This window comes from Hypomesus transpacificus, chromosome 10 (assembly GCF_021917145.1).
Source record: "Hypomesus transpacificus isolate Combined female chromosome 10, fHypTra1, whole genome shotgun sequence".
Lineage (NCBI taxonomy): Eukaryota > Metazoa > Chordata > Actinopteri > Osmeriformes > Osmeridae > Hypomesus > Hypomesus transpacificus.
Window position 1 is genome coordinate 5,930,324 of NC_061069.1, and position 23,659 is coordinate 5,953,982.

General features: G+C 43.4%; 2 protein-coding genes across 5 annotated transcripts; one reads left to right on the forward strand and one right to left on the reverse strand.

The window, feature by feature from the left end:
• Window positions 1-888: 888 nt before the first annotated feature.
• larp4b (La ribonucleoprotein 4B) lies at window positions 889-18,165 on the reverse strand. 4 transcript variants are annotated; one of them, XM_047028094.1, is made up of 17 exons: window positions 17,572-18,165; window positions 15,578-15,711; window positions 12,253-12,403; window positions 11,490-11,666; window positions 11,182-11,260; window positions 10,608-10,744; window positions 10,217-10,320; window positions 9,384-9,494; window positions 9,155-9,208; window positions 8,748-9,008; window positions 8,447-8,550; window positions 7,872-8,129; window positions 7,597-7,621; window positions 7,225-7,389; window positions 6,827-6,990; window positions 6,510-6,648; window positions 889-6,374 (listed from the first exon to the last, which is right to left on the reverse strand). In XM_047028094.1, the coding sequence occupies exons 2-17, from the start codon at window positions 15,656-15,658 to the stop codon at window positions 6,060-6,062; spliced, it is 2,325 nt and encodes a 774-aa protein (XP_046884050.1). In that variant the 5' UTR covers window positions 15,659-15,711; window positions 17,572-18,165; the 3' UTR covers window positions 889-6,059. The 4 variants fall into 4 exon arrangements, with proteins under 4 accessions (XP_046884050.1, XP_046884051.1, XP_046884048.1 ...); XM_047028095.1 differs by having other exon boundaries at window positions 6,537-6,648; window positions 7,597-7,642; XM_047028092.1 differs by having other exon boundaries at window positions 7,597-7,642.
• Window positions 18,166-19,139: 974 nt separating this feature from the next.
• Window positions 19,140-23,656, forward strand: gtpbp4 (GTP binding protein 4). The gene is made up of 17 exons (XM_047028096.1): window positions 19,140-19,250; window positions 19,590-19,760; window positions 19,842-19,945; window positions 20,040-20,176; window positions 20,263-20,363; window positions 20,461-20,553; window positions 20,790-20,981; window positions 21,126-21,191; window positions 21,302-21,391; window positions 21,478-21,588; window positions 21,698-21,775; window positions 21,928-21,979; window positions 22,067-22,167; window positions 22,307-22,504; window positions 22,603-22,668; window positions 22,772-22,915; window positions 23,212-23,656. Exons 1-17 carry the CDS (start codon window positions 19,203-19,205, stop codon window positions 23,362-23,364), a joined length of 1,905 nt encoding a protein of 634 aa, XP_046884052.1. The 5' UTR covers window positions 19,140-19,202; the 3' UTR covers window positions 23,365-23,656.
• Window positions 23,657-23,659: the final 3 nt, after the last annotated feature.

Genomic DNA, 23,659 nt, shown 5'->3' on the forward strand with positions numbered 1-23,659 from the left:
GGAGGGAGGGGAAACTCATGCAGCTCAATTTCATTTAAGAAATGCAAGCCCACCTCAATGGCTGTCTTACTGGACAGCTGTGAGCTAATAAGAAACAGATCCAGAATGCTCGAAAACATCGTAAAAGGGTGTTAAATGTTTGGGAGGTATAACAGAGAGAATTATTTGGGAGATTTTGCTTCTTGGGTTAGAGTTTGGACTTCAAGTCAACCAAATTACTAAACAATTAACAATTCATTTGCATTTGTTTGCTTCTTGCCAATACAGAATGCATGGGTGTAGATCCTCGCATTTCTGTGGAGAATTGGGAGTATACTTACCACAGGATTATGGAAAACATAATTTCTTCCAACCTATGGTTCCTTGTTAAAACACTGCCACCTTGTGGTTTATAATAAAATCCTAAAGAGTTCTCTGAAGGTTGTTGCACCATCTCTTCTTCCTTAAATTGTTTTTTGCCCCTACCTCACACCGACCCTCAGTCACTCACAGATCTTCAGAGTAGCAGTAAATAATGCCAAGATGGTCAGATGGAGACCAGAACATACATAATCTGTCAAATAAACCTTTGTATAAATGAATACCTTTTCGTATAGACGCTATAATCCACTCACTGGTTAAACTGGTTGGTTAAGCATGTGAAGCTCTGAGTCCAAGACCAGAAGGTTCTGTGTTAGTAAATACAAGGATTGCACTTGACGCCTTGCGAACAGTCTCTAGAGGACTTGGAAGATTGAACTCTGGCTTGAGGGTAGCTCTCAGGTTTTAACATCTTGGGGCCCTTTGTTAAGCCCTTTGCTATGGCTTGTAAAAAATACAATAAATACATGCTTACACAAAGGGGACTTGATCTACCCTATTGGGTAACAAAATGACACATACACTAACTTCTCAACAGTGCCTAAATCTTTATTTCCAGTAAGCTACATTTTTTTCTCCAAATTAGACAGTTTACATCATGACACGAGTAACTTAAATTATCAATAGTTGACATGTACGCTTGATTCCAGTCTTAAATGGAAGAATAGGTAAGACAAAAAATCAAAAGCCCTCTCAGAGTAACCTTAGTTTCCTCAACCCTTTTGCCAACTGCTGTTAGCTTCCTCTCACCCGAAAGTCATCGATTGTCCACTGCCGTTTGCGTAACATGGAAAGAGTAAAAATGAGTTAATTGACCACAGTGAGTTTGATAGTGAGACAACAGATTCGCCTCGCTTCCAGTCAGTTGGTGCATTTTAAACACACGTCGTTGCTCGGACGAAAAAAAAGGGGTAAATTTACGACAAGCTGCAACCGCAAAAAATACATGGCACTGTCAAACCGGTGAGACGAAGCGGAGGCCAACTGGGTGGGGAGAAAGACAGCCTGATATGACGCTTGGTGTACAGTAACAGAACAGCCCAAACATTACAACAGGGCTTTTAGTGCTTGCAAAACCAGAGGAGTTCAAATGTGAGTCTTTGCTGAGCCGGGCCATCTCGTCTGGAGACAACCCCCCCCAAGAACATTACAATGCAAACATCATTTCTCATTACACTCACACCTTCTGTACATCTGGCCAACCCACCCATGTTTCTTTCAACCGTTAATAACTTTGTGTTTTACTTGACTGACCCCCCTCACTCCAGATGGTACTCACTACTTACATACACACATACACGCAGACCCACACACACACACACACACACGCTCACACGCAAAGCTAAGCTTGATAGCACATTCATAGATAACCTTTCTGCAATGACATCTGCATTTGTGTTGGGCCTAGAACTAATGAACACCGGCTCCAGTTAGTCGGACATGCCTCCGCTCAGCCAAAACAGATGCACTAGATGCAGATTGCTGAGTCATTCAGCGTCTAGTCAGTGGTATCAGGTTGAATCCCAGTTTATGTATATAGCGATATAGTCTTTGTCCAGCTACACGTCATCAGTAAGAAATCAATTATCAAAATATAATGGCAAGTTTTCAACTATGTACAAGTTAAACTGCCAGGTTGAACAAAAATAATTATTATAAATGGCACAGACAATGGTTTTCTTTGCCACATTAAATGCAGTCCAAATGTGATTGAAAGATAAACAGACAATACACGGCTTGTTATTCAGTTATGTGCCAGAAAACTCTGAAAGGATAAGTGTAAAATGACCTAAACTATATGATTTGAATCTAAACACTAATAAGCCTACCAAATAAAATGTTTGTACATTAATAAGTTCTGGGGGCTACAAAATCTGACACACATTCTGAAAAGCAAAATCTCAAATGAAAACTATAACAAAATATCCACACACAAAAGAAGGAAAAGAAAGAAAATGTCAACAATGTAAAAAAATTGAATCACTTTTGCGTCAAAGATGAAAGGTTGTGTCTGGTACAATATGTGGCCAGTTCTTTTTTTGTTTCACTGCTTCTGAGTGTGAAAGATTGAGATGTACCTGTGCTTAAAATGTGCTTTTACCATACTCCACTTTCAAATCCTACATGGTTATCACCTCAGATTGCTTAAGCACAGCAAAGACGGACAACAGGTTTTCTGGTGGACCGTCATTTCCGTATGTACCCCAGGTCTTCCCCTTTTCTCATTGTGCACAGTGAGGGGGGGCAGGACAATAGTAACACACCTGCACACCAGGTGAACACAACACAAGAAGAATGGAATGGAGCATGACATTTAAAAAGTTACAATCAGACCCATCTGCCAACATCAGTGTGGCAGACTCAATTTCTGCACACTGGAACAAAAAGTAAAAAGAAATAATCCAAACCACAACATTTAGTTTATCCTACATCCAGCTCAATAGCGACATTAATATTTCAACAAGATCAATATATTTTTTATATCATTTTAAGGTACCTCTTATATTTTTCTGATTATTTACAACTGTACAAGCCAAGCACACACTTCAAAGTGCACATATTTAATACAGTATTGACTATTTTGCATTTACAGGATTTATATTTTCCCCAAAACAAACTGAAAATAGAAACAAAGAACAAGGACTATCAAATTAGATTATTTCCGTACATTTTACAACAACAAATAAAAGAAAAAAAATGCTGCTAGATTTGTACTTTCTTAAGACCAAGTAAGACTTGTGACGTTTGGTATGACTAAATATTTCCATGTGTCACCCTTAGTAACATTTTGGGGTTTGAAAAGAAATCAACTCTACGCCGTCTCGTATAAAAGTTAAGGCAAAGTCATTTTTCAAGTTTAAATAAAATTCAAGTTTTCAAACACTGGATGGAAATCATACATTTTTATATATAATCATGTATATATTTTCTCTTCTTAGAAAGAAGCTTGTTATCGATATCTAATGGAATAAACAGCATTGGTTTATAAATAAGCAGATATGGTGCATCACGGCCATTTCCCCTTCCCCAAAAAAATGAATTTTTAAGACTGCCCATCCCAGTGCATCTCAGTCCTTCAGAATTGAGAATCAAACTCACTCTTATTAATATTTTTGGAACTCAAAACAAGCGTCCAAATCAGAAAAGCAGCAATCACTATTAGTACAGGACATTCTCTGAAGCATGTTCCACCCTCGCCAGGTCATCTTTTTAAATAGTGGCACAAGGTGCTCCTTGTTGCAGGAAGACGTCTAGGAGACACATCTACACAGTTTGGAATCATTCTCTCACTTCCTGCATTTAGGCAGAGTACAGTGGTCAATATAAAAGCACAGGGTTATGAGGAGTGCCAGGAGAAATCTACATACAGTAGAAACCATGCTGAAAAGACAAAACATACTTGTAAGAGGAAGCAACAAAAGCCATATCATAAACTGGGCCAATTTCGAATTGAGCTGAGTTAGAACATGACCAAATAAGGTGGTGTCGCCTGCCTGATATCTATCAAAGCTGAATACTGCTGAGCTTGTCTGATTCACAGAGGGACAGCTCAAGGTGTAGGTCACTATCGTGCTCAAGGTGTAGGTCACTATCCTGCTCAAGGTGTAGGTCACTATCCTGCTCAAGGTGTAGTTCACCATCCTGCTCAAGGTGTAGTTCACAATCCTGCTCAAGGTGTAGGTCACTATCCTGCTCAAGGTGTAGTTCACTATCCTGCTCAAGGTGTAGTTCACTATCCTGCTCAAGGTGTAGTTCACTATCCTGCTCAAGGTGTAGTTCACCATCCTGCTCAAGGTGTAGTTCACTATCCACCTCTTCTGCCAACGCTGAAGCTCACAGATTAAAGTGAGTCTGAAGCTGAACCCATTTCAAACAGTGTTGTCATTGGCTGCCTTCGTATGTTATCTTTTTTTCTTTTCTTTTTTCTTTTACCTGTTCCACTTCATGAAACATATTAAAGATTGGAACCTTACATAATCTAATACTGAATAGTATGTTACAGCCTCGGAGCTGCCCTATCAGTGGATTGGGCTCACCAGTCATCAAATGAAGAAGAAAAAAAACATTAAAGTGAATGAAATAAAAACACAAAAAGATGCCATTACAAAGTGGGACTCGAGCGCAAAACTGAGTGGATGGAGAGAGACAATCATACTGGAACTACTACACCAATTCCTGCGCTTTAGTACGCATGTCTCAGCTGCATGAAACAAGTTCTTGCTGACTTGTGAACTTAGCAGTAAATACACACAGTTAACATTTGAAATGTTCACATGGGGTATTATCTTTCACCATGTTTAATACTGTGCAAGTTACTGTTGAAATCCTTTAGGGGGGTTGAGTTTTGTGGTAGAGCTGAAATTTAACAAGATGCAGTCTAACCTATTCATGTTCTGGAGAATTAACTCCCAAGTTCCCTTTTTGCCTCTGTAGGTAAACTATGAATTTCGCTATCAAACCCAGAAACAAAACTAAATAGTGCAAATTTTTTAGCTCGTCTTCATCAAGTATTTCTATGCCGAGTACAGTACCTGATTATCTGAAAATCCAGGATCAACTTCAAGCACCATATCTAAGGGATTATACCAAACATCCCACTGTTTGAATCAAATCACTGCCCCCTGCCATACCTCCACTCCTTATATTACCCCCACTGTCCATGTGCCTGCAAATCTAGCCATTTCAATGCTTTTCTTCTCCACAAATGAGAAGACGTAAGGATGGAGGTGTAGAGATTCCCACTGACACGGTGATGACGGTTAGCTCTGAGACCTGAACAGATGCACACTTCCTCTGACCCTGGTCACACACCTTGTTACAAGGCCCAACTAGCCATGTGCTTTTCAGATACCGGGGGAGGGGGGAGGGGTACTGCTGGGACTAAAGACAATATGATTCTTTACCATATCAGTGATCAGATAGAAGAATGCTAAGGCGCTCTCGAAACCACCAGCATTTAACAACCAAATGTAGTAGTTACTAGTACCGACTATCAAACCAGTATCCAAAACAAACCCTAACTTAATATGCTGTTGTTCTAATGAGATGAAAAGAGTTCCATGTTGGCAAAAACATCTAGTGTAAAGTTACTCCCAATTATCACACAAAACGGTACGTTGTAAGTTGATTACAAATAAGTCTGTAAATAGAGATGGGAGTCGTTGCATACGAACGCAAATATGTAAAAACTCATCGTGTATGTGTGGCAGATTTCATCCTGCACTCAGATCACATCACAGGAACCTAAGCCTGACATACAACGGAAAACGGTTACACCCCACAGGACAGCCTGCCTGCCTGCCCCCACCATCCTCCCCCTCCACAGGACAGCCTTCTGCAATCAGCACTCTACTTTCACGATACTATCCTGGAAGGCAGTTTGGACATACACACCAATCCCAGTCCTCTCTACAACAGTAAGATTACAGATTGACACCAAGTAATGCTAACATTGTGGAAGAAAAGAAAGAAAAAGAAGTCAAAATCAAATTAAAAACCCAAACAAAATAAATAAAACGTCAAAAGGATGAACAGTGCTCTACGTGCACACTAAAGTGCTTTTGTCTGCAAGCCCTGAACCAGAAAGGCGTCCTCTACGCTGTGACGGGTGATTTGGGGATAAGTACTGAATAGCCCTGACATTTTCTTCTTTTCTCCTCACGGTTTTGTTGTTTTCAAATACTTCAATGCAGTGGCTCCTACTGCGGGGACTTAGGGGGGGTGTTGAGATCTTTGCTGGGGGCCTTCCCTGCGTGGGGGGGTGGCGAGGACCATCGGCCCGTCGGTCTCCTGACCTCCCGGGGGGCTCGTCCAGGAGTGGCAGTGCCAGCGGCCTTGGAGGGGTATGTCTCTCTGCCCTTGGGCTCCCCCCTGTCTCCCGGGGTGGCATCAGGGCACTTCCTCTCGTCGCTGGCGGGGGGAGCGCTGGCTGGCTTGGCCTCCTTTGGAGGCTGTAGTGTGGGGCCGTCTTTGATCCGCTGGCAGATCTCTGCGTAGGAGGGCTTCCGTAGCTCCTGAGAGAAACACACAGACGATGACGGGTTTGATGTCAAAGTCAAAGGATGATATGCGGAAACAACACGAGGATATTTCGTTGAGGGATCTTAAGAACTGTGGAAATGTTTGAAGGTTAGAAGAAATGCTCGTACTTTGCTGGCTAGTAAAGCTTGACTCACTGTAGCAGCCCCGTTGACTTGAACAGATTTGCTAGCAGTGGACAAGGTGGCTGTGACCCGCTCCACAGACACCAGCACCTCCTTCTGCTTCACCTCCGGAAGCTTCGCCTCCCTGAGAAAACACTCACACGTAAATAAATAACAATTCCAACCGGAGACACATTAATATGTTTAAGTTGAGGAATGTAAAAAATGTTGTCTATGGCAAAATAATTAGTACGGAATAACTCCAAACTGTGTGCGTGTGAGCGGGCAAAGGTAAACATGGTGAAGCCATCTTGGCTCCTCACTCTGTCGGGTGTGTAGAGGCAGGGCCAGTGAGAGGGCTGGCCACCGAGGCAGGGGCCGGGGCAGGCTGGAAGCTGGTGGGCAGGGGGGATATGACCGTCCGCAGGGCCTCCTTGGGACCTCCAGATGGGAGGGGGCTCGCAGCACTGGCGTCAACGCTTACATTCTACATCAAGGTAGAAAGGGGGGGGGGGGGGGGGGGGGAAACTCCAGATTTAGGCTCCCAGTAAGGCCTAAAATGGATGGGTCAACATGCAAGTGTGGAGATGGGGCCTTGTGTTTGTTTATTGATATCCCAAAAATATATCATAATAATCCAGATAAATATAAAACCAAAAAAACGTGATTTTTCTTTTTTCAAAAAGAAAAGAAAATGAAGGCCCTTGATACAGGTACTAACCCATTCCTTGGTGGTTCCTACAACCATGCTGGCCAGTCTGTTGTCGAAGGCATCATCCGTCTTGAGGTGTCCAGCCGCTCCGGGCAGCGGGGGGAAGCTGGAGAGCCCCAGCTCAAAGCTCGGTGACGGGGGCTTCTGAGGAGGGGGCGACTGGGGGGCCACTCTCTATGTGACGGCAGCAAGCACAAAGTCAGCACTATCCACTTGAGGAACACACCGCCCACACCAGCCACAGTGTTCAAGCCGCAGCACAGTTGTAATTGGATCCATGTCACAGTGCTTCGGCATATTGCACGAGTAAAACTAAGGGCCCTTTTTAAAATAAGGGGGAGGAACATCCTAGTCTACGCAAATAAAAGAAATGGTACTTACTGTAAACTTGTCGTCCCTCTTTTTCCTATAACCAGAAATATTTTTCCTTTAAGAAAGAGAACATCCCTTAATTCACGTATATTATTTTATTTTATTGTTCATGACTTATCCTTACGTAGTTCTTCTCAGTGGCATAATCAAATCGCATTTTGCATCAAAATTCTCAGAGCCAGACTTTTATACACCCCATTCGACTAGAGCAGCTGTTAACCACAGGACTGCGGCCCTCGCTTTGCAAACGCTTCCGCGGAAGACGTTTCCATGGCTACATTTACCTTCCACGCCCCATGCTGAGGGAGTAGTCGGTGGTGATGGGCTCGGCCACGCGGCCCGTGCCCACATCCCTCCGTGGGAAGGCCACGGTGGAGGGTAACCTGGTCCGGGGCTGGCCCGGGGCCAGCCGCGTCTGGGGGCTGCGCACCCCGTTGATGATGCGGTCGCTGGGGAAGTTGAAGATGGCGGGGCTGTCCAGGAGCCCGGTGCCGCGGTCAGCCGTGGGGAGGGGGGGCCTCAGGTGAGGTTTACTGTGATTCCTAGAAAATAACAAGAATTGATTGTTGGAAAAAGGTTTCAAAGAGAGCAATCTGGGAGGTTTTCTTTGTCTTCTTTGAGGGTTTAGGTTGGTTGAGGGGCAGTTCTATGGGCGTATGTGAAGCCTTGACATTGCTTGTAAAATGGGCTATACAAATAAATTTTGATTTGATCAATATAAAGGGAGATTTGTTTGTTGCTTGTTTGAACTATTTGATTATATCATTCTGTCAGTACAATATAACTATATTATATATAATAAATAATCCAAGACATAGCTACATTTACATCAACAACACTGGACAGAGCTTACACCCACCTGTTCCTGGGAGAGTAGTGCCTGACTGTAAGTGGAGATGTAGCTGGTTTAAAACCGTGGGATGTAAATCCGTTGATGAATTGGGTGTTGTGAAATGGCGTAACCTGTCAAATGCAGGAAAGAAAGTGAACAAAATAGTTCCTTATGAAGCACAAGGGCGTCAATACGCCTGTGCTTGAAATGGTGACATGCAGGACGAGCCGTGTATCGTCAGCCATAATCACACCCTCCACAGCCCAGCCAGTGCCAGAGGCGTGTTGGCGCTAACACGCGCTAACATGAACGTGCGCCAGCGTCTCACCAGAGCGGGGTCGATGAAGCTGTGTGTGGCTGACCAGGCCTGGGGGGTGATGAGGCTGTAGAGGGGGAACTGCTGCTGAGGACTGTACACCGGTGGGATGTAGTAGGAGGTGTAGCGTTGCTGCTGCTGCTGCTGCTGCTGCTGCTGCTGCTGCTGCTGCTGCTGCTGCTGCTGCTGGGCATATGGGTTCACCTCCACCGGTCGGTAGCCATTCTTTGGCATGAAAGTGTTGATGGCGATTGCCTTTGCCTTTATGCGTGCCTTGTGGGGATCATATGAACACAAGAATATGTATAAAAAACGGAACCCATGTACATACAAGAGTTTAGTTCATTTAGGTTATTTGGTTACTTTAATGTGAATTAACTGCGGACAAACACATCTTATCAGAATCGGAGACATCCTACCTTAATAGGCTTCCCTTGGAAGGTCTTCACTTCTTCACGAAGATACTGATATGCCTGTAGGAAGAGGAGAAGATATATTTGTTAACATAATGTATACATGAAACCTTGTTTAGGTGTACAATAAATACATAAATAGACATCCGAGCAGTTGGTCTGATCCCATGACCAGCTTTGTACAGCTTTACACCCTGATCGTGCGTGTGGTGTCGCATCCCACAAGAGCCCTCACCTGCTGTGCATCTGCTTCCGATTCGAAAGTGATGAACCAGTTGTCGTTGTAAGCAAATTCACAATTGACAAATTTGGGCAAGTTATCGCCTTTGAAAAGAGCCTCGACCTCCTGAAAAACAAGTGGAAAAAATGAAATTTAAAGACGTTTATTAGTGATTATGAGAACTTTATCCGAGACACTGCTTTCGTTATTCCTATTCCTTTGCCAAGTGGTTTTTCAAGGTCCCTAAATCTTCATTCTTCAAAAAAGTACTGACTTTCTGGAACAACAAAACGAGACAGAAACTCTGTGATAAATCCCTAAAGCTTGACACCTCCAAATAAATTATGAGCCTGCGTAGGTGGTGCGCCAAACGTTTAACGGGCTCTGGTATGTTGACCACAGAGATCGACCGGATACAGAGGAATGCTAGCTGGTCTCCATTCACTAGCCTGGATCAGCATACAGAGCATAGTGGGCTATCTGACGTCAGACCTCAGGAGACTACTAACCGGCAGGCTAAATGCCTGTCACTGGAATTATGGTAAATACACTTGTTTTGAAACAAAACGACAGCCTTTGATTTAGTTGACTACCCTTGCGTAACCTCCCACTGCATTTGTTAAGACAAACAAAAGATAGGGACAATAACTTAGCTAATGTATGAGGACAAAGATTCCAGCCATCACAAGTCAAACTAACAAATCATAGGCAGACTAATAAGGTCCTGTGCAGTTCTCAGTGTAGGAGGTGAGATCTTCCTACTTGCCAACCATCTGACATGACACTAGCTACTCCAGGTCCCTTCTAAACCCCGTCCCTCAACCCCAGTGAAGCAGCCTTGACCAGACCTCGATGGGGGTGCTCTCTGAGACCTCTCTGAGGATGACGATGCAGCGGTTCTGGTTGGGCCGCACTTTCTCCCCCTTCTCATCCACCTGGACCAAGGGCAGCGCTGGGGGCCACATCACACACATCAGTTCCATGCATGTATGACTACATCACCCAAAACAAGATCACTAACGGATAAGACACAAAATCAAAACCCATCTAAAATCGTACTTGAAAAGAAAAGCACAAACAATGTGAACAGCATATCTATTAGGTAGGCCGGCAGCACTAAACAATGGCATTAAATAAAATGTTTAATTATGTTATAAAAATTACATCAATATAAAAATATATATATTATATAAACAGACAATGCACTGAATGACATCCGTGTTAAGGCCTACCACTTACATCGCAAGATGTCCACAATGAGGTCCATGTCCGTGCTGAGCTTCTTGACATGGTCGAGGTTGGCTACTGTCATGATTGGCACGTACTGGTCGCTGTCCATCTGAGAGATAAGGTACATGTCGCTGGCCAGATTCTCCCTGCAGCCCGAGAGAGGAAGCCATACGTTACTCCCTGCATGGTCCCACCCAACAGCACCCACCATGGAATTCTTGACAGCATGAAGTAAAGCTTTCATTTGGAGCTCCCACCCACAAAGAGCCAACACACACACACACAACTGTGTGTGCGTCGGTTGGGCAACATCACAGCGCATGCGTCAGAGCATTCCAGCATAGGCGGTGCTTGATGACTATCGCCAACAAATAAGTGACATAAGACAAGTTCATATTTTTGAGTGTCTGGAAAGCCACTATAGAAATATCCTATTTGAATTTGTTATGATGCTTTAATTTTCCCCTCTGTGTTCACTGTGTCAGCTCTGTGTCTCTCAAATTCAATTGTTGTTGTCACTGCTCCAGCTTAGTTTGTCAGTCAAGCGTGCGTTGCCATGACACTATGAGATGCTGGTGCTCACCGGGAGAGACAGAACTCTAGAGTCTTCTTCAGGTGCTCCCTCAGGTCCTCCTGGGGGTTCTCCTGCTGGGGCTCCACCACTGCTGACAGACCACAGCTATTATTACACTCAATCCCCTTCATCACAGGGAATTGTTCTAGAAGCCCGCCATGTTTAAGTAGAATCAACTCAGTTTGAAACTACGATCTAGCTTTGGGTTCAACACAAAATGTGTTTTTCAATTTGTGAGACGCATGGGGAGGTGCGTTAAGACAAAGAAAGGTGTTGTGTATCGTCCAAGGGTTTGCCCTGGTGATGAATGACCCCACCTGTGTGGGTGGAGTCTTGACCAGCCTCTGGGTACTCGGGGTACGTCGGGTCAGATCCCTCCAGCGTGACGGCTGCCATCTGGGCAGGCTCAGCCAGCATCACTGGGACTGGAGGAGGCTCATCTGGCTGGGCTAGTAGGGGCTCCTCGTCCACCTTGTCTTCACTCGCTTCATAGCCTAGACAGCAACATTTACAGGCTATTATTACACGGCTGTGGATTTTGCACAGTTGAATTTCAGTGGGTAGTTTTAGAGGGCAAACTATGGATTAAATAGACTATTCTGTATATTTTGTCCATCATTTGCCCGACAAATATTTACAAAGCCTAATTGGTGTAGTAATTAACATTTTAATGGATATCTGTTGCCGTTTTGTCAATGTTACTTCTTGAAGTGAAGGCATAACACACATACCATAGCCTACAATATATAATGTGACTGGGTCAGTAGTGTCCTTTCCTGCAATTCCAAAATTGCAAGTTTTATTTTTTTATGCATTTTTTTTTTTAACATTTTTAAGTCTAATTGAGAATTTGTATGTCACTACTGTATGCTGGTTAACTTCAATTTTGTCACTCAACAGATGGAGACCACACATTACAATGCGTGATTATCCCCATTTGAGGAGCGGTGATAGGTGTCAGGGAATATTCATAGGCCGGACTAAATTGAGTATGAATGATTCAACCGGTGGTGCTGTGGTGACAGCGTTGCAGCCACACGGTCAGTGGACTATTTCCATCCACTTCCTGAAATGGCTGACCTTCTGGGCCGGGGTCAGCAGAGCCATCACAGCCTCCCTTCCATGGCTGGAGAGATGGGGTGGTGTCTGCAGGCCCAGTGGTGTCCAGGTTAAGCATGTGGCTGGCCCATGCTTTCGCATTGGGGTTTAGGTCAGAAACCTTGTTGGATTCCTGTGGAGGTTTTGGAGAGAGAGAACACAGGATGACCTTACTGCCCCGCATAGAACCTGGATAATCAGGGACAGATTTATCTACTAAGGAGCCAATCATCATGTCAGGAAACGTCCTCATGACAGGTGAAGATGACTAGCATTTTGGGGATTTCGTTCAGTCGGTGGCACATCATTATTATTTCTCCCGGTCAAAATGAAGACCTAATACCATACACATCAAGGCCACATAATTGTTAGTCATTTTAGAATCACTGAAATGATCAACTGAAATAAACAAATCAATAATAAGCTGTGTTGTTTGTCATGTGTATGTTTCACCACGTGATATGCAACGCCTCAACCCTGAGATCACCAAACAGTCATTACAGCCTCTCTGCTTCGGGCCGGGGCGAGGTGCAGGGCTACTTACAGGAGCAAACGAGAAATTATTCTGCCAATCCGACACGCACGTCGTCTCACAGGCTAAACGACTGTAGCGGAGGGGTTGCTGTAAGAGCCAGTGTGTCTTCATAGACCCGAGGCACAACACAGCCCATGCTCTCCACTGGCGGAGACAGGAGGCTCCAACACGTCCCATCTATGCCACGCTCGTTGGCCCTGGATCATTACGCGGAGGTGTCCGACTGGTTTACCCCCTTGGGGTCCTAGCCGAGTGGTGTGAGCAGTCCCCCAAGTTTGCCCCCCCCTCCCCGTCACCTCTCCCAGTCATCTCTGTCAGGGTCGCACCTCGACGGAGGCCGCAGCCGGCAGGCTCCGTCTGGGCTGTCAAACTGGGTCTGGCTGACGAGGCGCTGCCAGGAGCGGCAGGTTGTCAGGGAATAAACAACACAGTGGAGGCTGACGCTCACCGCTCACCCCCCCTTCCCCCCCAGCCTGACGTGGCCTGTGACGACTGGCCCCAGCCTTCCCACTCTGCAGCCCTCCACGTTCCACCCCGGCTGCCCCTCGGAGTCACAGCCCACGTCATCGCCGGGTGTTAACCCTCACACGAGCCAAGAGAGGCCGTCTGCGGAGCAGGTAACGAGTGGAGCCTACTTTGGCCCTCGTTTCACAAGCCCCTGCACAGTGGGCCTCGCTAATTAATTCTGATGTTAGACTAACAGATTCTCAGTAGTGGGCAGTAGGAGGGGGGGGGGGGGGGGGGGGGGCTTTATTGGAAAATCTTGGTCCCGGTTCCATTCTCTGCAGGTGGGTAACTATCCATGGGGGAGGGGGGTACATAAAGCCTGGTTTCCTTTGGTTTAAGGCAGTACACTGATGAACGGCAAGAGGCGCATCATCCAGCCAGGTCCCTGGGTCCTATTTCATACACATTGGATCACCCGCTCCCAGCTCAGTGCGGTCAAGCATTCCACGCTGTCAATCACACGCGCAGACAAAACGGTACCTCAAAAACAAGCCCACTGCGGCTGAGGACATGAGCCCAATAATCCAGTCATGCGCAAGTTTAATGCCCTCCCACTCGAGTCTGACCTGGCTGCTATAGAAACGGGGGACTGACATCACTCGCCGTGTCCAATGCTCTCGAGCGTTTTTGGTCCGCTTGACCTTTTCGGAATCAAAAGGGGGAGGAAGAAAAACCTGGAGCCTTCGTGTATGTGTGTTTATGGTGGTGGTGGGGGGGGGGGGGAGCGAGGGGAATAAACTTTACATCTACCAGTGCCTGATGAGAATGGATTTTATGAGAGGAGGATATGATTCATGGGTAAACTAGAGATGGAGCAAAAGTTATTGTCACTGAGGTGCAACCCAGGACAAATTATTGCTGGCTTTAGTCTGATAGGAGAGGTGTTTATAGACAAGGATGGACAGACTAGTCTCCGAAAAAAAATGATAAGTGCTACTTGTGGCCTTTAAATGGACGGGAGGAGGCGAGTCATTTGCGTTCTGCTGAGTACACAGGATTCAAATGAATCAGGGAAAAATGCTTTGTCTATACAGCAACATTTATCTGTAGGCCTAGTCTACTTGCCCTTTAACGAGGCTGCAGGGATACTTGGACAGCACATTACAAGATCCAGCTAAAACAATGATTTTGAGACAGGCTCCTGGTATGATGGGCAGATTCAACTAATAAAAGGCAACATTGGTTCAACAATCATCCAAGACGTTTTATACTTCCTGCTTTGATGTGTGTGCAGATCAGATTGGAACACAGAGCTATAAATAGGTCATATGCAATGAATGTTCATGTGCATATGCATATAGCATATGGTGTTGTGTAGAGAGCCACCGGATATAGAATGGGACTCGCACGATAGTCCCCAAGTTAACATGCACATGGTAGGGATAAATATTTAATTAAAATGTTCCAACAATTAGCTCTGTAAGTCCCTGGGTGAAGACACATGCCCCAATCAGTTTTTGTCCTGCCACCAATTTTGATTTGGATCTTGTGCATATGTAAATAACACTGGAAAAAGGCATTAGCAATGTCTTTCCACTTCCTCTTTTTTGGAACTTGTAGGGATACAATAGTTTCCTTTTTTTTGCAATCCACTTATTCAATACAATTTCCATAACATTCTTCCAGACTCCATAAACCTATTTGTAAAAGTACCATGCAACAGGCCAATTTTCTAACTCAATTTCATGAAAATCCGTTTGAGTCTGATAGCCTAACCTGGCAAGGAAAACACTGCTCAGTTGACATGAGGAGAGTCACACCAACAAGCCCATAGCCAAGCCTTCAGTAGACAGTTTCAATTTGGGACCTTAGAGCAGTTCATGTGTTCCTGTCAATCAGACGTCCGCAGCTTTCTGTGTCTCTGGAAACCAGTGACATTCTATTGATGAAGTGAGTGGAGTGAGTCTATAGAGACTACAATCCAGCCTTCACGCTTGCAGGTAAACGATAAAAACTCATAAGAAACACTCTTAATACTACAATGCTGTGATACACTAACCTAGTCATGTATGTAATGGTTGAGAGTTTTAGATTGAATAATTCCTCCAGGTTCTTCCAGCAAGGCGGCTAATGCTACTTTGAGGAAATCCAGAAGCTGGAATAAATGTTGAAACCTTTGCATCCTGCTGCTACACACTCAGCATGTTCAAATACATATTTGTTTTAAATACTAAAATAACTAAAAGTTCCACGACATCCTCTGAAGCAGTTAGGGGTTAAAAGCCCACAGTCGAGCCCAGCCCAGTCACGGATGTGGGTACCTACCAAATGGGAGCTCTCTTTTGCTTCTTGTACTTGCTGCACCTGTGGTTCAGCTACAACTTTTGTATCCTGGTCAGAAGTCATGAGCCGTCTACTTCTTGGCTCCTCAGGGAGAAGTCTCTTTGTCACCAAGTTAGCTGTGGGGATAATACAAATAAAAAAAACTTTCAATTCAGTTGAAACTGAAACTTCCTGAAACAAGGAAGCTCATAAAGCAGGCCTCCACCAAATACTAAAGGCATTGGAATATCTTGCTTTAATCCCAGTCATCTTGGATGAGAAAAACATGCAGGCTGTCCACTAGAGAAAATGAATGTACCAAGCACATTTGAAAACATCCCTTTTCTATCCAGTTAGGTCTCATTTGTAAAGAAGTGGTAATCCCCAAACAATCAAATGCCTGTCTCTGACATGGGCTCTCATTTTGTTTGCATACAAAGCAGAAAAAGAATGGCATGGCTGTAAAGCTCACGACCTTTGATCTACATACTCAATACTGATGGAGTGTGTGCTAACATACCATTTATATAGGAAAACACCTGTTTCAGTCTACCAAACACAAATGTAACAGAAACAAGTGCACACACATTTTGATACTTGAAACTAACTCAAAGTAAACTCATCAACATCAGTTAACTAAAGTTAGCTTATCTCTTACTCAACATTAGACTATAACATGACAGCAAAACATGACAAAGAAAATAATTAACTCTTTTAGCACAGAAGTTTACACATTCAAGAAGCAGCAGCATCCCAAAATTAGACTTAATTTACATTTTGCATTGTTGTTGTTTTCGTGGGCAACTGAAGACATCACACTGTACAAGTTAATAAGTCAAATGTATGATTTGCTAATTGTAAACTCTGCCCTGTCAAGTGGACAATATTTACATCAACATGCCTGTTGCTATCTTGCTGACAGAAAGCTAGAGTTGTCGGGAAATAATATGGTTCAGGTGTTTATGGGGCGTGTACTTTATGTGGTGTGCTCATTGGACAAATCAGTGATCCCGCACACTTCATGCGTCCACTGCATGAGCTCTATAAAACGAGTCAGGTGCAGTCGATCTTTCAGCGAAAACAATTATATTTCCCATAGTTGAATAACAATTGTATGCCATCCCAACACTAAGATGTACATGGCATTCTCGTTTTACAGACTTAAAAACCTAGTCCATCTAAATTTAAGAAAGCGTCTGTTGACGCTGATATTTAGTTTCTGGCAGACACTGGGTACGCCACGCCACGAGTGGTTCCCTATCTAGAAGTCTCCCTGACAAACAAGTCTCATGTTTGAAGACAAATGGCAGATATGATATTTACAGTTTTCTAGCTGGTCAGTCTAAAGTGTTAACGTTTGTTTCCTAGACATTCAACTTAAGTGCGAATGTTTTGCAACTCGTGGTGATGCTGACAAGTTGGCAAAATAAAGTTTTAGGGCCGCATCATCATCATATCCATTCAATGAAAGATGGCGACCTCCTGCGTGATTTCGCGGATTCCCCAACCCCCCATCATTCTGCAATGCCATGGTTAGCTAGCGTTCCAACCCCTCGTTTCTCTAGCATGAAGTCGATGTAAAAGCCGTTTTGGTTCAAACCAGCTAACCGTTAGTTAGCTACGTTTACTTACTTTTAGTCACTATCCATCTTAAGTTCCATCGGCTTGTTGTGTCGGGCAACGACTAATATACAGTAACAAGCGAGATAGCGTTTGCTCAAATTGTTAGCAAGACACTTATCTTGTTTAGCTAACCAAACTAGCTACCTGAAGGCGGCTAGAGTTAGCTAAGCTAGCTAGTATTTGCTAAAAACAGCTTCTTAACGTCATTTAGTTAGCCAGCTACAAGCTATTTGAAAATAATCTCAATGGATTATAATATCTACAACAAACGTCATACAAATTAGAGAACACGTAACTAGTAAGGAAGTTAAATGCTAATGCTATATAGTTAAGTAGCTAGTGCTACCTAGAGGTTTCCGTGGGCGTTTACTCACCTGTCAACTATCGCTGCACGGCAATGCAAAAACTGGTGTTGGTGTTGGTAGGGAGTAGTAACGATGGCAAGGCCTCGCTTGAATCGACTTCCAAACTGAATACGCAAGGTATTTAGCTAACAGGCTAACGGCGCGAGCACGTAAACGTAAGATAGCTAACTAGCGAGCTAGTCTGTAGCTACTCGATGAATCAAGCGACAGTACTAGTATATGCTGGCAAGGATGGAAGAACGACTACGATACTCCAAAACAACGTTTCACTTGCAGTAACGGAAGCCACTTAGCAAATTCGCTCACATTTAGCTAGCGTACAACTTTGCACTTGCTTTTTCAATCAGGCCAAATCAATATTTTCCTTCGAATTTAAACAAACGGAGATAATTCGTTTAAAAGATGAAAAGCTATATGAAACGTAATCCAAGAGCGCAAAATGATAGAAATATTCGATTTGCGTTTGCTCGTTGGCTAGCTAGGAAAAAAGCTGGATCCTTCGAGGTACCAGTGTGGATTTTGGAATGGAGAAATAGCTAGCTAGCTGTTTCCTTTCCCTTTCGAGCGCAGTGACCATCGAGCTCCAAGCTGTCACACAGGGTTCATACACTTTGAACGCCAAGGTCCGCCGGCAGCTAAACTGTCAGGGAGGAGCAGTTGTTGTGCAAGGCTATTTCTCTTTAGTCGTTATAGACAGGTTTTACCATATCCGTATTTTGGGTAAATGCCATTAAGTGTGCTTGGAGGAGCATATGTGAAAAATAAGTCAGTCACAAATAAAATGTTAATCCGTTTAGAGATATTTTTTTTATATACTATAATTACGGATATAATATCAGTAATTTGATTTAAGACTTTGTTCGAATTGCGGATTTGCTTATTTGTGTATGTTCTGAATCTCAATCCATTAAATGTATTAGGTGTAGATAAACATTTGAATTAAAGAGCAAACCAATTTCACGAACTCCCCCACCCACCGAGTCTGTATTGCGGCTGTTTGTGGTTGTCAAAACGTACTTACCCACAAACTACTAACTCCCGCCTCCTACAACAATAAACAGGCTCGTCGGTTGGTTGGTCTCCGCTCACAGCAGGCACAAGGATCCACTCGTGATCGTCGGTAGGTGTGGATCATGGGGGTAGGGCATTGTATGGGCAGTGCTTAAAGTGCTGGAGCACCCCTGGCGTTCTAAATCAAATGTGTTTTAATAATGTAATTTCCAATTCACCTATTAAATCATTTCTACACTGTCACCCTCAGTTACCATGTAGTAGGCTCCTCAACAAAGACCACATCAAACGAAAGTAATTACGTTATAGAGTGAAGTGACAACCAAAAAGAAGGACAATTTAAAATGGTTGGGAAAATGCTAAATGACTAAATGTAAATGGTTTCGAAGTAGGCCTATATAATACCATTGTGTTGTCCTGTCGTGCAAATAAAAAAGTAGACAGTGTGTCATTCTGTTTTCATAATCTGTCTCATTTTGTACTGTAGGTGCAATATCCGACTACAACTCTGGGGGGCAGATTAAAAACTGCTCTAGACTTTCCTCACCCGAGTCCATCTTGTTAGCAGCACTCCTTCCGAGAGTTCCGTCCTTTCCAGTGCCGTCAGCGGACCGTCGTGTTCTGCAAAAATGGCACTTTACAATTTTAAGAAGATTATGGTGGTCCCCACATCAAAGGTAATTATTTAAACATAGAAAGGTTTTCCAAATGAATGCTCAACTGACTATTTTGTTTGTTTTGCCACTGTTAGCTACTTAACACGCTAAAATATGGCGTGAATCGTAAAAGAATGTGTTCGCATGGAGACACGTGTTCCGCAGTGAGGCCAGTTAAACCTCAAAATGACTTGTCAGTCATTTTTCATGGGTTTAAAACCGCTTGCTCAACGACATAAATGTCCAAATATAAAACAAACCCAGTAAATTATTGTGAATAGCTGAATGTATATATGTAAAGTGTGTTAGAATAGATGTTTACATGCGCATGTTTATGCTTCTTTCCCGTTTTCCTTTCAGGACTTCATCGACATCACTTTATCCAAAACTCAAAGGAAGACACCGACAGTAGTCCACAAACATTACGCAATTCACCGAATCAGACATTTTTACATGCGCAAAGTGAAATTCACCCAGCAAAGCTACCATGACAGACTAACTCAGATCCTTACAGACTTCCCAAAGTTGGACGTAAGTACTGAGATTCCTTCTTCAATGTTATCACTCAAAATACTCAGAATACTAAATAAAATATTTCTTTCTTGCCTCCAGGATATCCATCCATTCTATGCTGATTTGATGAATGTCTTGTATGACAAAGACCATTACAAGCTGGCATTGGGACAAATAAACATTGCCAAGAATTTGATTGACAAGTAAGCATTTTGTCTATTGTACACCTGGACAGATTTGTGTGTTCCAAATGTGTTTGGAATAGACAATCTAATGCAATTTTGATTATTATTGCAGTGTTGCTAAAGATTATGTTCGTCTCATGAAGTATGGAGATTCTCTGTACCGGTGTAAGCAACTGAAAAGAGCGGCTCTGGGTCGCATGTGCACCATTCTGAAACGACAGAAGCAAAGCTTGGAATATCTAGAGCAAGGTACATTACTACTAACTAGTTAATTCATAAATACACTGTGTGATGTGGTGTTTTATATTTGATTATTGTTATGCTTGTCTTCACAGTACGCCAGCATCTTTCTCGTTTGCCCTCGATCGATCCCAACACACGAACTCTGCTGCTCTGTGGTTATCCCAATGTGGGAAAGTCCAGTTTCATCAACAAGGTACACAGACCTATTCTGACAGACCTTTTCTTTAAACAAGGAACATCATGTGTTTTAAGACTTGTGCATCAATGATCACATGAAATCTGTCCCTTAGGTCACCAGAGCTGATGTAGATGTCCAGCCCTATGCCTTCACCACCAAATCCCTGTTTGTTGGACATATGGACTACAAGTACCTTCGCTGGCAGGTAAGACAAATTTAGCCTAAACTCTTAACACCCTAGCCATCCATAACCACACCACAGTAAAATCTGTGTCTTCATGTTTACAAATGTGTTCTATTTATGATTGATGACTACCCATAAGTGGTTAAACACCCACGCCACCTCCATCTATTCAGAATGCATCACGAAGATGTCTGTCAACATTAATCAAAACATTGAAACGTTTCAAACTAACATTCAATTCCATCCTGTGATTGTAGGTGGTGGACACCCCTGGGATCCTGGATCACCCATTGGAGGAGAGGAACACCATTGAGATGCAGGCCATCACCGCCCTGGCCCACCTGCGTGCTGCCGTGCTCTACATCATGGACCCGTCCGAGCAGTGTGGTCAAACCCTGGAGCAGCAGCTGGAGCTGTTCAACAACATCAGGCCTCTGTTTGCCAACAAGGTTAACACAGAATTTGTTGAATACATGATCTTAAAATAAAAATAAAGTTTTGTTGGTTTGCCACTTCAAAACAAGTGTTTTTCATAATTTGTACAGGTGATCTGTTTGTGTTACATGTTAACATTATTTTCTTGCTTCCTTCAGCCTCTGCTAGTTGTGGCTAACAAGTGCGATGTCAAAAAGATCAGCGAATTGTCCGAGGAAAACCAGGTTGGTGGTTCTAGCCTCTAGTCTTTTATATACAACTTATTAATTTGTAGTTTTGATATCACTGTCTTCTCTATGAGATCTGTTCCTAAAAGTGTTCCTGCATGTTCTAGAAAATCTTTGCTGACATCTTGGCAGAGGGCATTCCTGTCATTGAGACGAGCACTTTAACCGAAGAGGGAGTGATCCAAGTAAAAACAGAGGTGAGCACTGCAGTCGACGCTTTAGGTTACCAACTAGTACCATGTTGAAATGTTTTGAATATAATGGTTGTTTTCTTGAATTACAGGCTTGTGACAAATTGTTGGCCCACCGCGTTGACAACAAAATGAAGGGCAAGAAAGTCCATGATGTCCTCAACAGACTGCATTTGGCTGTGCCTGCTAAAAGAGATGAGAAGGTAATTCCCTGAGAAGCCATTTATTTCACTCTGTCGTCAGTCCACTCAGTTGACTGTTGAAGTTAAAGTCCCAGTAGACACTGAGGTATTATTTGTTTTCAAATTGTAGGACAGACCACCTTTCATCCCAGAGGGGGCTACAGTCCGAAGGAAAGCAATGGAGGTGGATGCTCCCAAACGCAGAACGGTATGTTTGGTATCATTAGAACATTTGAATACGACTGCTAAATGTTTTGTGTGAAGTTTGTTTGCATCTTGCTTCAAAAATTCTTCATTTTTCTTTAGTGTAAAGTGAAATTGGAAACTTACTAAATAACATGTTTCTATTTACGATCACAGGAGAGGGATCTGGAGATGGAGCTAGGAGATGACTATGTACTCGACTTGCAGAGTATGTTAACACTTTTACTGATATGATAATGTTTGCCATGTGTCCTGTGTATAATTATCTAAAACTATTGTGATTTTGTTCTCTTAGAATACTGGGATCTGATGAACCAAGAGGAGAAACATGACATCATTCCCGAAATCTGGGAGGGTCACAACATTGCAGATTACATTGATCCTGAAATCATGAAGGTGAATGGGATGATGGCAGTAGTCTTAGACCTTTCATGGGTGTTGATGTCTTGTATGAAAAAATAATACCCAGGAAGCTGCAGGACCAACCACGCTACTTGATAACTAAACAACTAACTTTCTCTTCATGCTTCCCTAGAACTTGGTGGAGCTGGAGAAGGAGGAGGAGCTGAAGGAGAAGGCCGGGGAGTATGATTCTGACGAGGAGAGCGAAGATGAGGAGATGCAGGAGATCCGCATGCTGGCCAAACAGATCAGGGAGAAAAAGAAGTTGAAGATTGTAGCCTCCAAAGACAAGGATGTGCATGGCCCCAGACTGCCCCGGACGGCCAAAAAGGTACGATAAATGTCTTTCGGATGTTATTTGTTGCCGATTTATAATGACGTGTTCACTTGTTTTGCCAATTAATGAGACGAAATGTACATGTATTACAGGTTGACAGAAAGACTATTGAGAAAGAAATGGGAGATCTTGGTCTGGACATGACCGATAAGGATGATGTAAGTTCCTCATGATTCTCTGCTTCACTTAAACGTCGTATGCACAGTCACACACTTCATTCTGAGTACACACACACGTATTTAAACGTCTTTGTTGTTTCAGAGTCACTACGCAGGGCAGGCTCGCAGATCCCGGAGTGTGACCCAGAAGCGGAAGCGTGAGGTCTCTGCACCCCCCATCTCTCGCACGCGGAGCCAGAGTGCTTCTCGTCCGCCTCGCGACCAGTCTGGCGTGCGTGATGCCAAGGTATGCAATGTACATCTCTTTGGGAGGCGCATGATTGCTTGTGTTCAGTTTGTGTACTGTTTCCCCAAAGGTTTGCTCTTTATGCATTTCAAATACATTTTTATTTTATTATTTGCTTGACATTTCAGTTATGAAATAAACTTTTGGCTTGATCTATAATGTAATGTATTCTTAGCAGACACTTATCAAAAGCGAAATACAGTACAGGAAAGATTTAAACCTGCAAGCTCTTGACCTGCAGTCATTAACCTCTTAGCTATACCCTCCTTGCAAACTAAACCTTATCTCTTCCACAGATGGCAAGGAAGGCTAAGAAGATGATGAAGCACTCCCAGAAAGAAATAAATCGCGAGGGGAAGAAAGGAGAGGCGGACAGACATGTCTTTGACCTCAAGCCTAAACATCTATTTTCAGGAAAGAGGAAATCTGGGACCAATGATCGCAGATAAACTTGCCTGTTTGGTTACTTGTCTAGACGTTGGTCAGAAGCAGGAACTTAAGCAGGTGGGGTGGGGGCTTATCATGGTGCAGTCCAACAGTCCTTTTGAGTGGCTTTTTTGGAATATAAAACTGTCAACACAATACATATTAATATTTACACATTGTGGCACAAGTGTCATTTTTTTTTACTGATGGTAAACAGTAAAAAAATATATATATATGAAAGTGTCAAACTTGCAGTTAGCACATGAAAAATATGTATGATTTAAGTAGCTCCTGAATAAATGTCCTGTCAACCGGTGA

What these genes read in the sequence shown, in the direction of transcription:
- gtpbp4 (XM_047028096.1), top strand. Translation starts at nt 19,203, where the DNA reads ATGGCACTTTACAATTTTAAGAAGATTATGGTGGTCCCCACATCAAAG. An exon ending in TGGTGGTCCCCACATCAAAG is followed by an intron (nt 19,251 to 19,589) that starts GTAATTATTTAA and finishes TTTTCCTTTCAG; the next exon opens with GACTTCATCGACATCACTTT. An exon ending in AGTCCAGTTTCATCAACAAG is followed by an intron (nt 20,364 to 20,460) that starts GTACACAGACCT and finishes TCTGTCCCTTAG; the next exon opens with GTCACCAGAGCTGATGTAGA.
- larp4b (XM_047028092.1), bottom strand. Translation starts at nt 15,658, where the DNA reads ATGACTTCTGACCAGGATACAAAAGTTGTAGCTGAACCACAGGTGCAG. An exon ending in CAAAAGAGAGCTCCCATTTG is followed by an intron (nt 12,404 to 15,577) that starts GTAGGTACCCAC and finishes AAACCTCCACAG; the next exon opens with GAATCCAACAAGGTTTCTGA. An exon ending in CACTACTCTCCCAGGAACAG is followed by an intron (nt 8,130 to 8,446) that starts GTGGGTGTAAGC and finishes GTTATTTTCTAG; the next exon opens with GAATCACAGTAAACCTCACC.